Genomic DNA, 15,925 nt, shown 5'->3' with positions numbered 1-15,925 from the left:
TAGGGGCTAAAGAGATGCAAAGGAATGGAATGACTGAATGAGTGGTTAACAGTAAGGCCCACATCTTGGAGGGTGTTGGTACTATGGAAAAGAGGAAGGAATCTGGACAGACTGAGGACAATGGGGAGCTCTCTGATCAGAATGGTGAGGTTCATGTCTTAGAAAAAGCCCTGCAGACAATGGATCAGGAAAGAGAAAGATCCGGTAGGAGGCAACTTAAAGTAAATTAGCAAATGATGACTTCTGTCTAATAAGTTTCTGGCTAGTAGGGTGGTGGCAACAGCAAGCAAGTTAAGTGATATTTAGGAAGCAGAGCTAACATAATTCCATGATCAATTAATTGGAATGCAATCAGGATAAAGGAGACACAGTGAATGCCTTGTTTTTCAGGTGAAACAAACTGGATTTGACCACTTTCCAGTGATTTCTAAGCAGGACACTTATGCTGTCCAAAGAAATGCTTTAGGTTGTGCTTTCTTGCAGCTCAGCAGCAGCCTGCTACATGCATAAGTGCTGTCTGTCCAGACCTAAGAAACACATTAATTTTGCAAAGGAACCAGAGAGAACAAAACTGAAGCCGCTCCATGACCTCTTATCCACTAAGAGTCAAGTTTTCTGTGCCACCATCCCAGTCCCCATATCATCCTTTTGGCACCTGACTTATAATCAAGAGGAACCCTTTCTCTGTGGGCTGAGTCATTCATAAAGGAGAGAGATCCAACTGAAACTTTTCCTCTGAGAGGTAAAATCCTGACTCAGTAAATCTCCCATTGTTGGACATTACAATTAGCAAATGACCCAGGGATGGTAAAGAGATGTTCAGATATGATTTAATAAGAATGCGGTTGCAATAAGCACTCAAAATATGTTTGCAATCAATTTGCTGTATACACAATATGCTACCAGAGCAATCTTTTGTGTATGTGGTTGACCTTTATCTCTGGCAATCTTGTCCTATGAAGAAGAGTGAAATCCTCCATTGCAAATCATTAGTGCTCAGGAAGTGGCTTTAATTTGCATGCTGACAAAGATATTAACTTGGGGGTGGGGGAGATAATACACAACACGTCCTTTTGTCTGAGAGGCAGTTCAAAATCTGTGTTGTGACTACAGTTGACTGAAGTTCAATTATTGTAATAAATGTATTCCAAATTTCATCTCAATTGCATTTGCATTTTAATGAATGATTCTCACCTTCTTGTCAATTTGTCAGCCAGGCTAGATTTATTAAGTTATTGTATAAACAGGGCATTCTAATGCGGGAATTTAAATGCAAAATATTTGCTCGGGTGCATTTGAACTGGGGTTTTGTTATTAATTTGCCTGTAAGGCTTCCCTGAAAATTCGAGATTTTAAGAATAGTATTTCAGATCCCACCGTTCTATCAGGTTTGCCCTCTGCTCCTCAGAAATCAATATGTCTGGGTAGGCTGACAAAGCAAGACATGCACCAGCCAGATGAAGTGGGCTCTCCAAGCCTCCAGCCTCAACAAGCTGGGAATAAACTGATTTATCTGCTATTATTTGAAAACAGTAAAATTTGTTAAGTGGAAATTTCCCATGTAGACAATTCCCTCCTGCAAGAGCAGGACATCCCCAAAATCGGATTGCCAGCAGTATTTGTTCATCTTAATGTCATTCTGCCTTCCCCATCGAAGCACTCTTGGCTTTATAGCCCCATATTTCTTGTAGGCAGAAATGAGAATGTGAGTGAAAACCAGCTGGATGCGAGGCCATAATACCATTAAAAGTTTTTTTAAGTACATCTGGCCTGTTAGTTTTTAACAAAGTGATGTGAGGTAGTTAATCCCATGCTCCCCCCAATAATAGAAAGGTTGAATGTGGGTTCCCTTCACCCCCTTCCTCCCAGCTCACCAGTATTCTGCAGCTTCTTGCAACAACTATTATAAGTGATGTTCAGTCCTCCTCTCCTTTAGGTCCCCTGGGATGGAAGCTGATGCAGGTAATGGGAGACATGTTACAAGTCAAGTACCCTTGTGGGATGAGAATGTTCAATGCAGTTGTTCTTAAAGAACTTCCCAGCTTAATTGAGGGCTGGCATGTGTCAAAATTTTATTTCAGACTTGTGGTAGAAGGACCAGGCTTATAATAAAACCAGTTGGGAGATTTCTGTCTGGGAAAATTTTTTTAGTGGGAGGAAAAAAAGTGGCTAGTCCAGTGCATCTCAAACTTCAGCCTATACAAGAATGTTTAGGGACCCCTCTTAAAACAATTTCTGACAGGAGGATGTCTGAAGTGGAGCCTGGGATTCTGAAGTTCCAACAAGTTCCCAGATGAGGCTGGTGCTTCTGGACCACACTTGAGGAGCAAGGAACCAGACAGTATCACTAAATGTAGGGATGGCTAGTTAAAAGTTAATAGTCTAGTTACCACTGTGACGGGCCAGCTACATGAGTAGATCTCACACCCCAGAAAGAACTCAGTCTCACAGAGAATATCAGGAAATCACTCAAATACTTTATCTAACATCCTCCATACTTCTCAGAAGGGGCTATTAATTACTTTATGCCCCAGGTTCTGCTGTAGCCCATCTTTTCTCTAGTTTAAGGTGATTTCTTTCTTTATACTATGTAAGTCGGAGGAGCACATTTTTCACATTTTGGGAGCGTTTTCACATTTTAACATACCTAAACTTGAAATGCAATGTACAATCACGTCTTAATTTAGCTGACAGGTGATTTTCCTTCTTTCTAATTCATGAAACAATGGTACAGTTTATAATGAATGCTGTATCTATCAGTTATTTTCACCGTGGGGCTGTGTAACAAGCTGCCACCCAAACTCAATGACTTTAACAGGTTATCTTAATCCATAGTTTGGCTGGGGTTGGGGTTTCTCAGTTCTGAAACATCTGTCTCATTCTTTTCTCTTTCATCTAATTCTGGTGAGATAGTGAGTTTTGTCCTCAAGAAACTCGTTGCATGCATGAGTTCAAGTTATATCTGCTAATAGCCCATCAAGCAAAGAAGTCACATGGCCAAGTGAAAGCTCAGGTGCTGGGAAATACATTCCACCCCTGAATGTAGAAGATGGAGAAGGAAAGGAGTATTGGCTGAATATTGACCTAATCTGCCACAGATGGGGTCTTGGATGGGTTAAAGCATGATCTAAAGGGGAAAAGTTGAGCCTCAGTGTCTATAAGCCTAGAAATGACCTCAGCACAGCTAGCAGCTCAGAGATACTAAAACTCAAAGCTTGAATGCTTCCTAGTGAATGTACTTGTATTGGATCATGCATGGAAAGACAGAAATTCTGGAATCAGTTCTACTGGCTTCTAATCCCTTCTTTGCCACTTTCCGGTAACTTTCTCCCTCTGTTTTCTCATCTGTAAATCGCACTAACTTCTCTGGATCTTGAAGCAACTTGACAAATAATACAAATAGCACCCTGTTATTGGATCTAATTACTAGGCACCATACTGACCTCATTATGTCCACTGCCTCATTAAACCCTCCCCACAGTCCTTTGAGGCAAGAGCTAATACTTTTCCCCTCCAAAGATGAAGAGGTTGTGGCTCCAAGCAATTTAAAACCTGCCTAATATGGATGAGCCTAGAGGACATTACGTTAAGTTAAATAACTCAGGCACAAAAGGACAAATATCACATGTCCTCAAATATGCAAAAACCAAACTGTTGATCTCATAGAGAGAGGGAATAAAATCGTGGTTACAGAGGGTAGGAAAAGAGGGGTGTGGAGAGAGGATACCTAATGGATTCAGGGGTACAGTTGGATTGGAGGAATAACTTTTAATGTTTTGTAGCACGGTGGGATAACTCTGATTGGCAACAACTAATTGAATATTTCAGAACAGCTAACAGAATTTGAATGTTCCCAGCACGAAGAAATGATAAATGTTGAGGTGATAGGTATGCCATTTCTCCTGATCTAATCATCATACGTGGTATACATGTATTGAAATGTCACATCACACCCTACAAAGATGTATAATTATTATGTGTCAGTTAATTTTTTTTAATTAAAAACTCTACCAAGAGAGTGACAATGTAAAAGTTCCACCCAGTGGCTGTCCCCTTTGAAGCCTTTTCACATATTGCACCTCAAGTCCAAGGTGCCTGAGAGTGGAACCCCATCTTCCTCCCTTCTGTTCCTGTGCTGGATCCCAGCAGAGTCCTCCCATTGCTGCAGTGCACATTCGCCACTCACCAGCTCACACACAGACTCCTGTATGGAGAACATGTATCTTAAAAATAAACATACTCCCCTCTCGCCCATCGATTTAGGAGAAGTTGCATTGGGTAGAGCAAACTTTCCATTCTATAATCTTCCTCTTCCTCCACTTGCCTGATGCAGTTAATTATTCTACTCCCCATCATTCCCCTTGTGATGTCAGCCTGGGGAGTTTTACATCGTGCAAAGCAGTGAGCAGGAGGCCCTGATGAGTAGATATAAAGGCGAAAGCTGCTCTTCCTTGCAAATAGCTCCCTTCACACAAATAGCCTGGTAATCAGCAATAATGATGGAGAAAATGTAGGAAACACAGGGAATTAAATGGGAATTTGCTAAAATATTAAGCATTTTTAAATGGGCCTCCACGGTATCAGGGGAACGATTCTGAGCTTGCTGAATGAACATCCCACAACCTAAAGTTCCCAGAATAGACTGGTGTGTCTGACATGAGGGCCTGGAGTCACCTCCTAACTGTTCGTCTGCCACTGGGCTCTTCCAGAAGCTACAGCAACTGGGAATCTGGCTGCCTTGGCTCAAGGAGGGCTGAACACCCATTCTCCATCTTTGTCTGTGAGTTAGTTGATAAAACAGGCATACTATTTGCATTTAAGGCCTGTTGCAGGCTCGGATTTTCATACTGTATTTCCTGTGTAAATCCTGAAGAGGAATCTCTTCCTAGTTTCAGCACCAAAAATAGCTCAGCACTTCCTGAGCTGCTTTTTAAAAAATGTTACAGCCCTCAGGAATCACATTAGGATTGTATATCCTTGTTTTCATTGGCCACCAGGATGCTCAGGGCCAACTCTGTGCACCAAATCATGTGGCACAGTTTTGAGACATGTCTTACTTGGTTTTGTTTTCTTGTTTTCCCAACCTGCTCTCCGCATCATTTTTTAAATTTTCTGCCTGTAGTCCTTTTTGAAATAAGGACATAAGTCCCAGAAAGCTCCTTTAAAACCTATGAATTACCACCAATAAAAGTAAATAGTTACAATGCAAAGGCAAAGATTGAATTCCGGGGAGGACATATTCACCTCGATAGCATCAGTCCCTTGGAGAGGACTTGACATGCAGAATCTGACACATTATAAATGCCCAGCCCAGGATCTGGAACATAGCAGATGCTCAAATAATATTCAAGTCCTTTTTATTTTCTATGGTATGGCCCATCGGGCAGGCACTGATTAAGAAATTATTGTAAGAAAAGTGTCATTAACCCTTACAATCAAAAAAAATTTAAAGAGGCATTTGGTTCTTCTGTTTAGTGTAGACCTGGATAATTAATCATACTGTATTCATTGCTAAGGCTTCCTGAACAAAACAACACAAACCATGTGGCTTAAACAAGAGAAACAGATTGTCTCACAGTTTTGGAGATTGGAGGTCCAAGATGCTGGATGTGTTTGTTCCTTCTGAGGGCTGTGAAACAGAATCTGGTCCATGCCATTCCCATAGGTGCTGGTGGACAGCCAGCAACCTTGGGCATCCAGGGACAGGGATTTAGCTCAGTGGTTTTGCCACCTGCTGTGCAAGTGCAAGGACCCGAGTTCAATCTTGGGCATCCCTTGACCTGTAGAACACACCCCCATCTCCACCTTCATCTTTTCATGGTACTCTCCATGTGTGTGTCTGTGTCTAAATTCTCCTCTTCCATAAGGACACCAGTCAGAGTGGTGACTCCAGTAAGATGGTATTTGACTAATTAATCTGCAACCCTGCCATTTCCAAAGATACCATTCTGAAACACTGGAGACTGAGGCTTCAATATGTGAATTTGGGAAGGATTCAGTTCAATCCATAACACACGCATTTTGGAATCCTAATGGGTTCAGCTTCTACAGAGGAAGACAGAAGTCTTGGTTAGTAACACATAGAAACAAAAGCCCAAAGCCTACTAAGCTTCTCTGTGTCCCCAGAACCCCTCCCATTGTCATGTGCTCAGCAAATACCCAACACAGGGGTGCATCATTGTGGTACCTGTCTACTGCCTATCTCTGCAAACTGTTCTCTGCCTTAGGACCTGACAGGCCTCTCTGACAGGCCTCCACTCCACGAGAAACTCAGACTATAGCAAGGAAGGTTCACAGCTAAGGGGCAGCCCCTGATACCTAGCAGGCAGTGACAAGCCTCCAACATTGGCCAAGAATGCAGTGGTCCATGGAGTCTTCAAGGTCAACAAAATGGATTTTGAAGGCATAATGATGGGTCTTCTCAATGGAGAAACTGACCATCCATGTGGAGTAACATCCTGGCACTCTATCACCTGCCAGAGGGCACACCAGACTCTGCTGTGTACCCTCTGCTTGTGTCACACTGCCAGACTCCAGCTCTGCTGCTTTCCAGCATTGTGACCTTGCCTTTCCTCACTTCAGTTCCCTCATCTGCAAATGGAAATTATAATAACAGCACCTATAATGCAGAGTCATAGGATAAGTAAGTTAATGTGTGCACCCAGAAGATGGAAGAGTAGGAGGGTGGGACACAGACGTACTGGTGAGCAGCACTGAGGTCCACCACACATGTGAAATCCCACCATTTCCCAGTTCACTGAAAGGACCTCTAAGATGGGGGATCTGCTGCAGCTCAGGATAGGCTAGGAGGGTATGTGAGGTCTCATGGAGTTCACTGGTTAAGGGGCCTCTACAGTTCTACTACTGGGGTCCTGCACACGGGCCTTTAGACTGAGTTATTGGAGATGAATTCTTTGATTAAAATGGTAAAATCTAGAGGACCCTGCAGCAAAGGTTTGAGGAAGCCCCAGAACAACACGTCACCCAGTGCTTCTCTACTTTTCCAACCTAGGACACAGACTTTCCTTCGTTTCTTTCTTCCTTCCTTCCTCCCCTTCCCTCCTTCCTCTCCTTTCCTTTCTCCTTCCTTCCGTCTTTCATTTCTTTTTTGTTGTTGTTGTTTTGTTTTTTTGGTTTTGGTTTTTTGGGTACCAGGGATTGAACTCAGGACCTTGCACTTGCAAAGCAGGCGGCGGAACCACTGAGCTAAATCCCCAGCTCTCTTTCATTTCTTTTTTTCCTTCCTTCCTTTTTTCTCTATTCCTCCCTCTCTCACCCCTCCCTCCCTTTTCCTTCTTTTCTTCTTTTATTCCTTCTTCCATCTCTCCTCTCTCTTTCCTTCCCACACTTTCTTCACTTTCATTTTTCCTTCCTTTTTCAGGAAAAATGTTTCTGCCAAATGAAAGCCATACGTAGAACACCAATATCTAAAAGAGCAAAACCAATATCTTGTAGCACAAGATGTATTGTGTGGTATCACATAACATTGTATCCAATAAAACTAGACTTTTTTCAATTAAAAATTAAACTTGCTCAGGCCCTTTCCTTGGAACACTCTTCCCCACATAGCTGCATGGTTTTAGCCTTTTCTTCCTTCACCTTTCCTCAAATGTCATCTTCTCACTGAGCCGGTCACTAGCCGTCTCTGTATAATTGCACTGATGTCCACAGCAGCCCTTTACCTATTCCCCTTCTTTTTGTTTCCCCATAGTTGTTAGCATATTGTATGCTGTATTAGTCACTTTCCTTTCACTGGGTCAAAATAGCCAACACCCACAACTTAAAGAAAGAGAGGTTTATTTTGGTTGGTGATTTCAGTGGATTCAGTTCCTGGTTGTCTGGCTCCAAGGCAGAAATAGCACAGCAGAAGGGCGTGGCTAAGGAAACCAAGTTGACCTGTACATCCAGGAAGCAGGTAGAGGAGAAGGAGGGCCAAAGACAGAAGGGTACCCTTCCAGGCCACACATTGCCACGGTGACTCGTCTCTAACCAGCCCCACCTCCTAACAGCACACTCAGCTACAGGAAATGAATCCCCTGATATGTATACTGCCTCCTGGATCCAATCACCTTCCGAAAGTCCCATAGCTGAACACATGAGATTTGGGGGAACACTTTAGATCTAAACCTTAACACATAATTCATTCCTCGTTTTGAATCTTCCTGCATCCCCTGGAATATGACCTTCCTGAGGGCAAAATTTGGGGCTGTGTTGGTGACTACTGTATCCTCAACACCAAGAATAGTGCCTGGAACATAATAGATGTCCAAAAAAAAAGGATGATATTGTTGAATCGTTGATGATGATGCAGCTGTTTAGCCAGATGCACAAATTTGAAGTTGGGTATTCATCTGTGTGGTAAGGAGCCTGACTTTGTCTTTGATGTTTGACTGCTGACAGCTTTCGAGCCCCACGACAGTCCCCTCCCTTCTGCCCTATATCTGAGTAAGATGATAAAAAGTCCAGGTGCTGAGTCTTTTGCAGCTGGTGGCAAGTTCAGATCATGCCCAAATGAGAAACCCTGACCCTGCCCATCAACCACCCCAGGACCCAGGCTGATTACCCCCTCTGTCCTCTTACGCTATTTAAAAGCTTGCTTCAGAGCCTTTCTTTCTCTCTCCAGCCTCAGCATTATAATGACAGCTATTTCAACCCTCTGGGTATGCATGCAATGTCTATTTTAACTTCTGAACCACATTTTTGGTGAAGGTTCTGTTAGGAATTGAATGCTTATGTCCCTCTCAAATTCATGTGTTGAAGTCCTGACCTCCCACAGAATGGCTTTAGCAGGTGGGGCTTTGGGGGGCTGAATCACCTCCACAATCATGAATGGGATTGATGCCCGCATTAGTCACCTGTCTGTTGCTGGGACAAAGTACCTGACATATACAACCTAAAGAAGGAAACGTTTATCAATTGGCACACACAGTTTCAGAGGTTTCAGTCCATGGTTGGCTGGCTCCAAGACAGAAACATCATGGCAGAAGGACCTGACAGAGGAAAGCTGCTCAAATTGTGGCAGCTAGAAAGCAGAGAGAGAGAAAGCCCAAGAAAAGATAACACCCTTCAAAGGCTGGCCTCCAGTGACCTACTTCTTCTAACTAGGCCCCCACCTCTGAATAGCCCACAATGTCGTTTTTAAAGAGACTCCAGAAAGCCCTCCTCCTCTTTCCTCCATGTGAGAATACAATGAGAAGATAGTAGTCTGCCACCTGGAGAGGGCCCTCTCTAGAGCCTGGCCATGTTGGCACCCTGACATTGAACTTTCAGCCCCCTTACATTTGTAAGCAATCAATTTCTGCTGTTTAAGTCACCCAGTCTACTGTACTTTTGTTACAGTGACCCAGACACACCAAGACAAAATCTACCCCATCTCTGAAAAGTAGAAGTAGCTGACCTTGCTTACATCAGCCTCCCCCACTTTCATGTTGTCCTGCATTTGCTTTGTTTGCCCTATGTAGAGAAAATCCACATTTATGAAATTAAGACATTGCAAATGGTAAGAGCTTTCTCTTTATCAAGTTATCTTGTTTCCTTCAAGTTATCTTGCATTCGTCCCTCATGAATGAATTCAGAAGCTCGAGAGCAAAACAGAAGCATATTTTTGTTTCAAACATGAATTCCACAACAAATCAACTGCTCAAATTCCTAACTCTACAAATAAGTCAGGCAAAACCACGCGGGACCAACAATTAAAGGCTAAAGTTATTTGAAGTACGGTTTTCCTATGTTATCATAGGTTGCACAATTTTATACATGAGGAAGCTGGGAGATTATTTTGCTGTGACAAGAACATGAGCTGAGCAGATGTGACTGATCCATGCCTTCAAATGACTAGTGAGGATAGATACGTGACAAGGAGCACAAACATTTGGAAAATTTTTCAGGAGCTGAGAAACAAGGTCTAAATTCAGAAAAAGAATGGCAGTGATCTACCAGTGACATGTTTTTAAGAAGCTCAAATAGTACACTTTATTGAATCTGAGCCACCACTGAAGTAAAGGCATGCCATTAAAAACAAAGCAAAATGAAAATGCTGCAAACAAAATTAAGACAGTGCTTTTGTATCATTTGGAAATTTTATTTTGTACACATATCTTATGGCATGTTTTAAAATTCTCTTTTCACCTACCTAGACAATTTTTTTGTGTATCACTCTTATGTTTGCAAGAAAATAAAAAGAAAAATATGTATGAAATGCATTGGTTAAAGTATTCCTCAAACTTCCCACGCAAAGTCCAGCTCTTCCACGTCACTGTTCCACTCAGTGTCAAAAATGTCTGATGCAACATAAAAATGATGCTCTGATCTGGGCACAGTGGTGCACACCTGTAATCCCAGAACTCTGGGAGGCTGAGCCAGGAGGATGCAAGTCCTGCATGGACAACTTAGCAAGATCCTGTTACAAAATTAAAAATTTCAAAAAGGTCCGGGGGTGTAACTTGGTAGGAAGGTCTTGAATTCAATCCCCAGTACCAAAACAACCAAAAGGATGTTCGAGATGGTGTGTACCTCACTGGAAGAGTGTTTGCCTAGCATACTTGAGTCCCTGGATTCCATGCCCAGCACTGTAAAACAAAACAAAAAAGGGTATCCCACCATTGTCTCTAGGTTTTTCTTCCCAGCTGCTATTCCCAGTCTGAAAGTTTTGACACTAGCCCTTCCTTGATTTTACAAGAGCATGTCAAAGTAAAAGACTCTTCAGACCTCCTAACCCGTGGTCCAATGGATTGTTGACTGAAACATCAAGGGCCCAGTGGTGCAAACAGGCTACCCAGAGTTACAAGCAAGTCTGAGAGCACAGAAGCAGTGGACAAAATGACACAATTGCCAACCAGCTGGCAATGTCTGTAAGACCCGGCCACTCTCTTGTGATTTTTCTATGCTCCAGCTTTTTAAAGATAGTTCCCTACCAAGCCATCTTCAGAATCACCTGTCTGCATTTACACTTGCTATTCTATCCCCTGGTGTGCCATTTCCCATTTTTGTCCTAGTGCACTCTTGCATAGCCCAAATGTCACCTCCTCCCGGAAATCTTCCAGGATTTCTCTAGGTTCCTGCAGTCCGTCGGTACATTGGGTGGAGATCATGTTTGTGGGCATAGTTTCTCCACTCTGCTGTGAACTCTCTGGGGGACAGGTGCCTTGCCCTTACTGTTTGAGGCAGCCCCAGCCCCCTGCACTGGTGACTGGAAGAGCAGGTTAGCTACAGCCAGCCAGAGAAATGAATGAATGAAAAGTTATTACTCGACAGCCACTTGTATGATAAGCTCTGAAAAATGTTGGAAACCCCCCCCACGTCTTCCCGCATCTTCCCAATGGGCATGTATAAGTCCCATGGTAGAACTGAAATGTCCTTTGTAGCACCTTAGCTCTTCCTTACAAATAGGCAGAGCTCAGTGAATCATATCAGAGGCTGACCATGACATTTGGCTGAATCTGTTCCCATCCAAAACTGAGCAAAACAGACTAGGAGAGAGGGGAAATTTTGCAACTCTGAAAGAGGAGAATAAAACACTACTTTCTGCATGAAGAGGTCTCTAACCACCTTATAGTCTGAATTAGGTGCCTTCTCCTCCTCTGAAGCCCAGAAGTCCTCCTTCCTCCCCATCACTCTGAGTTATCATTGACTCTCCCCATCACTGTGATAAAATACCTGAGAAAATCAACTTAAAGATGAAAAGGTTCATTTGGGTTCACAATTTCGGAGGTTTCAGTCCATGGTCTTTGGGCCTGGTGGCATTTGGGTATATAGTGAGGTAGTTCATCATGGTAGAAGCTGGTGGGAGAGGAAAGCCATTGGCCGCACGGGAGTCAAAAAGAAGAGAGACAGATGGGGGAGTGAAGTAGCCTGCACACAAGTGGGAGGGCAGAGACAAAATGCACCTACCAACGACATGTTCCCAGTGATCATCTCACTCCAGCTAAGCCCCTCCTCCTAAAGTTTCCACCATCTCCAATAACCCATTAAGTTATGAATTGTGAATGAATTAACAGTCATGAGATCAGAGCCTTCATGATCCATGCACTGCTCAAAGGCTCCATCCTTGAACACTGCTGCATAGGGGACTGAGCCATGAAGACATGAGCTTTTGGGAGACATTTCAGATACAAATCATAACACTCTGAGGGACTCGCTGTCTTGTTCATTGTTGTATCTCCAGTAGTCAGCCCAACACACAGTGGTTGCTTATCAGATATTTGGAGAGCAAATAAAACTAAATTTCAGAACATTTGTATCAAAGGAATATAATGGTGGTTAAATACTGTGCCTCGAAAGATCCCAGATAGCCAGACAGACAAACAAACCAAGACACACACACACACCTCTGTGTCACTCCTTCTCCACCCCAGTGCTGCTAACTCCAACAGCAAGGAGAAGATCAGCAAAGGCCAGTGTGTGGACTATGATGGCACAGGATATCTGCACATGAATACATTGTCATGACTAGTTAGGAAACAGTAGACAAGCTGGCAAGAAAAATAGTAATAAAGTCCCAACATAGGTTACTTGTCATAGTAAGCGTTCATACATGCTCACAAATGTGAGTATTCAGGCAAATGGCAGTGAGGACACCCTTGGGCAGCAGCCTAGACTGAGTCATTCCTGCTCTATCATTAATGGGCATGGCGGGCCGGGGATTTAGCTCAGTGGTTCCACTGCCTGCCTCACAAGCATGAGGTCCCGAGTTCAATCCCCGGTACCAAAAAAAAAAAAAAAAACAAAGAAAGAATTAATGGGCATGGAGAGGAGGAGGGCTCAGTGTCAGGCACCCACTGACCTTTCCCATGCATGAAGGTCCCTGTTCCCGTGGGTAGTGGACTGTCTTACTCAATTCATTGTACCTGGCAGAGTACCTGGCACCTCGCATGCACTCCATAAGTATTTGCCTAGTGATGGAATGATGAAAGAAATGAGGTACAGAGAGATTAAGTGACTTATCCAAGGTCTCCTGTAAGACATGGTCTAGAATTCAAAAGATCTAGAATTCAAGCTCAGGTGCTTTGACTCTGGTACTCTAGAGATGGGGAGACTCCCACCCTAAAGCATGGGAGTGGTCTCAGAGATGATTGGTCCCAAGACAGCCATTAGGACATTGTGTTAATAAAGTGTTTCTCTCTCTCTCTCTCTCTCTCTCTCTACTCTTTATATCTGTTCCTTTTTTCCCACTCTCTTCATCTCTCTCTCCCTCTATATCTGTCTTTCTATTTACCTGTCTCCCTCTATATTTCCCCGCCCCCATCTCTCTCTAGGTTACTGATGCAGTCTGCGAAGGCTGGCCGTGGATACTTTACCATTCTTAGGGAAGAGTCTGCAATGAAAAAGAAGCAACAGCAACTTCAGAAACGGAGAGAGGAAGAAAGAAATAAGTTCCAACCAGCCAAAATATTACCTGAAATCCATGGGGATATGTTGTCGAGGTAAGTAGACACAGCAGCTGTGGTGCTTAGGGTCTTGGGAAGAAGCACTGAGAGAGAGCCCTGCCAGCCTGGGTTTAGCGTGTGGCAGCTCACTCAGGATAGAACCCCTCTCCTTAGTCTGAGTATCTGATGCTTTCTTCAGATTGGTCCAGTCTACCTCGCCATCCTTGCCTACATGTCTGTCCTGATATCCTGTCATGTTAGTCAGCTTTCTGTCACTATAGCTGGGAAAAACAAAGACAGAAACATTTCTACTGTCTCACCGTTCAGAGGTTTCAGCTCATATTCAGTGAGCTCCAGTGCTTTAGGCGTGTAGTGAGGGAAAATATCATGGTGAAAGGACATAGCGGAGGAAAGGTGCTCACCTCATGGCAGCCAGGAAGCAGAGATGAGAGAGTCAGAGAGGAAGGAGCTGGGGACAAAATACAACCTTTAAAGCCAAGCCCTCATTGACCTGCTTCACTCTTTAGGCTCTACCTCCTAATAAGCCTATTGAGCTGTGAGTTTATCAGTGGACTAATCCACTTGATGAAGTCAGAGCCCGCATGGTCCAGTTTCCAAGAGGCCCATGAGCTGGGAACCAAACCTTCAAAACCATGAGCCTTCTGGAGACATTTTGGGTCCCAACCACACACTAATGCTGATCACTGTATAAGAAACGTTGCTCGTCCCCCAAATGTGCCTATGTCCTTCTCCTTCCCATGCCTTTTTCTATGCTGCTCCTTGAGACACATCTCCTTCCCCTACATCCTTTCTGACCAAATTTCTCTCTTCATCATTAAACACCCAATTTCAATTCTACCTTCCAGCGGGCACTTGCTGGATTCCAGCCAGGATGTCTTGCACACATTTGCATTCCTGGTCTTCATAGCACATGAAGTGTGTTGGTTCACTTTATTCTACTTCAGTATTGGTTCTGGATATTCAGCTGCACCCTAACTCAGAGCACCCATAGAAAGCATGTGCACAAAAAAAGTTTGTTTTTTTGAGTAAAGTCTCTCCCTTTTTGTAAGACTTTCCCCTGGTTGAGAGAGAACCATCAACAGATTGGTCCATTAAAAAGTGCCCATGCATATAATAATAATAACTGCAACCATAACAATAAAAGCAACAAGAATGATAATGAGAGTTTACTGTGTGTTTTATGTGTATCCATTCATTTAAACTTCAAAACATAAAAGTTCTATAAAGTAAGAATTTATTAGCTCTGTTTTAGAGATATAGAAATGAGTCTTAGAGATATTAATTGATTTTCCCCAGGGTCATTAGTTAGAAAACATTCCTGAGTTCCAAACTCAGTGGCACCAAAATCCATGGACATTACCAATCATTATAGACAAACCTTAGGATACTTAGTTTCTGCAGACTGAATGAGGCACACATCAGGGGTGGAAAGGAGTTGCTGGAACAGGCAGAGAGGAAATGCATCATAAAAATGGCCTGCAGCTGCAACGGTCATCCTGATAACACAACTGTCTCAATCCTGGCTATGCATTAGAATCACTTGGGGAATTCTTTTTAACTACAGATCCCTGTGCTACCTCCTGGACAGTTATGCCAGGCTCTTTTGCGGGTATTGCATGTTCATAGTATTCTTTAAAGTTCCCCTAGGTGATTCCAATGTGAAACCATGATTGAGCATTCAAACTGCCAAGTTGTTTGCTAAAGATGAAATGCAAACCAAGGCCGGGTGTGGTGATGCATGCCTGTAATCCCAGCACTTGGGAGGCTGAGGCAGGAGGATCACCACGAGTTCAAGGCCAGCCTGGACTGCGTAGGGAGTTCAAGCCCAGCCTAAATTACAAAGTGAGAGCTTGTCTCAAAAACCAAAAAATGGAAACCAAAGCAAACAGGCCCTTTCCTCTGCACTATTGTTTAAATTCTGTTCTTCAGAATGTTAATTTAAAGAAATACGAATAGGGTCTTGTCCGTGAAATTGTACAATATGTGATCTTGTGTTGGTTTCTGCCACCTAACACAATGGATTTGAGGCTCACCTTAGAGAGAAAGCTAGTTGGTGGTTGCCAGGGACTGGGAGGGAGAAGGAGGGAAGTAATTGCTTAAAGCATAGGAGGTCTTCTTTTGGAGGTGATGAAAATGTTTTGGAACTAGATGCAGGTGGTAGTGGCACAACATAGTGGATGTACTAAACATCATGAGATTGTACCCTTTCAAACAGTTAATTTTATGCTGTATGATTGAAACAGAACAAAGGTTCAGGTCTGTGAGACCCCGATGTATGAGGTGGAAGAGAGGGCTGAACACTGCTGGTGTCCTTAAAACTCATGGTTCCAGGTGATGGACAAGAATTCAGACGGCAGGACCATGTCAGGACACACTTGGTGTCCCAGCTTATTGTGGAAAGGGTTCCTCTGACTGTCCATTACAGCAGCCCTTGGGCTGTGATTTCTGGCCTACCCCATGAAGCTGTTAGAAGGAGAGTTCTGCTGTTCTGAACTGACAAATGACCTCCAGCCCAAAGCAGCAACCACACTGGCAACAGC

General features: G+C 43.4%; 1 protein-coding gene across 2 annotated transcripts in view; it reads left to right on the top strand.

Moving 5' to 3' along the window:
- Ccdc60 (coiled-coil domain containing 60) overlaps positions 1–15,925 on the top strand; it is a 203,485-nt gene that overhangs the window by 135,406 nt on the left and 52,154 nt on the right. For both annotated transcript variants that reach the window (XM_087198004.1, XM_087198003.1), the window contains exon 3: positions 13,254–13,421. In XM_087198004.1, coding sequence (XP_087054130.1) covers positions 13,254–13,421 — 168 coding nt within the window. The remainder of the gene's footprint in view (positions 1–13,253; positions 13,422–15,925) is intronic.

Source organism: Heterocephalus glaber, unplaced genomic scaffold (assembly GCF_053883595.1).
Source record: "Heterocephalus glaber isolate CG9 unplaced genomic scaffold, H.glaber_assembly_v1.0 deba00001687, whole genome shotgun sequence".
Classification (NCBI taxonomy): domain Eukaryota; kingdom Metazoa; phylum Chordata; class Mammalia; order Rodentia; family Bathyergidae; genus Heterocephalus; species Heterocephalus glaber.
This window is presented reverse-complemented; position numbering and strand designations above follow the sequence as displayed.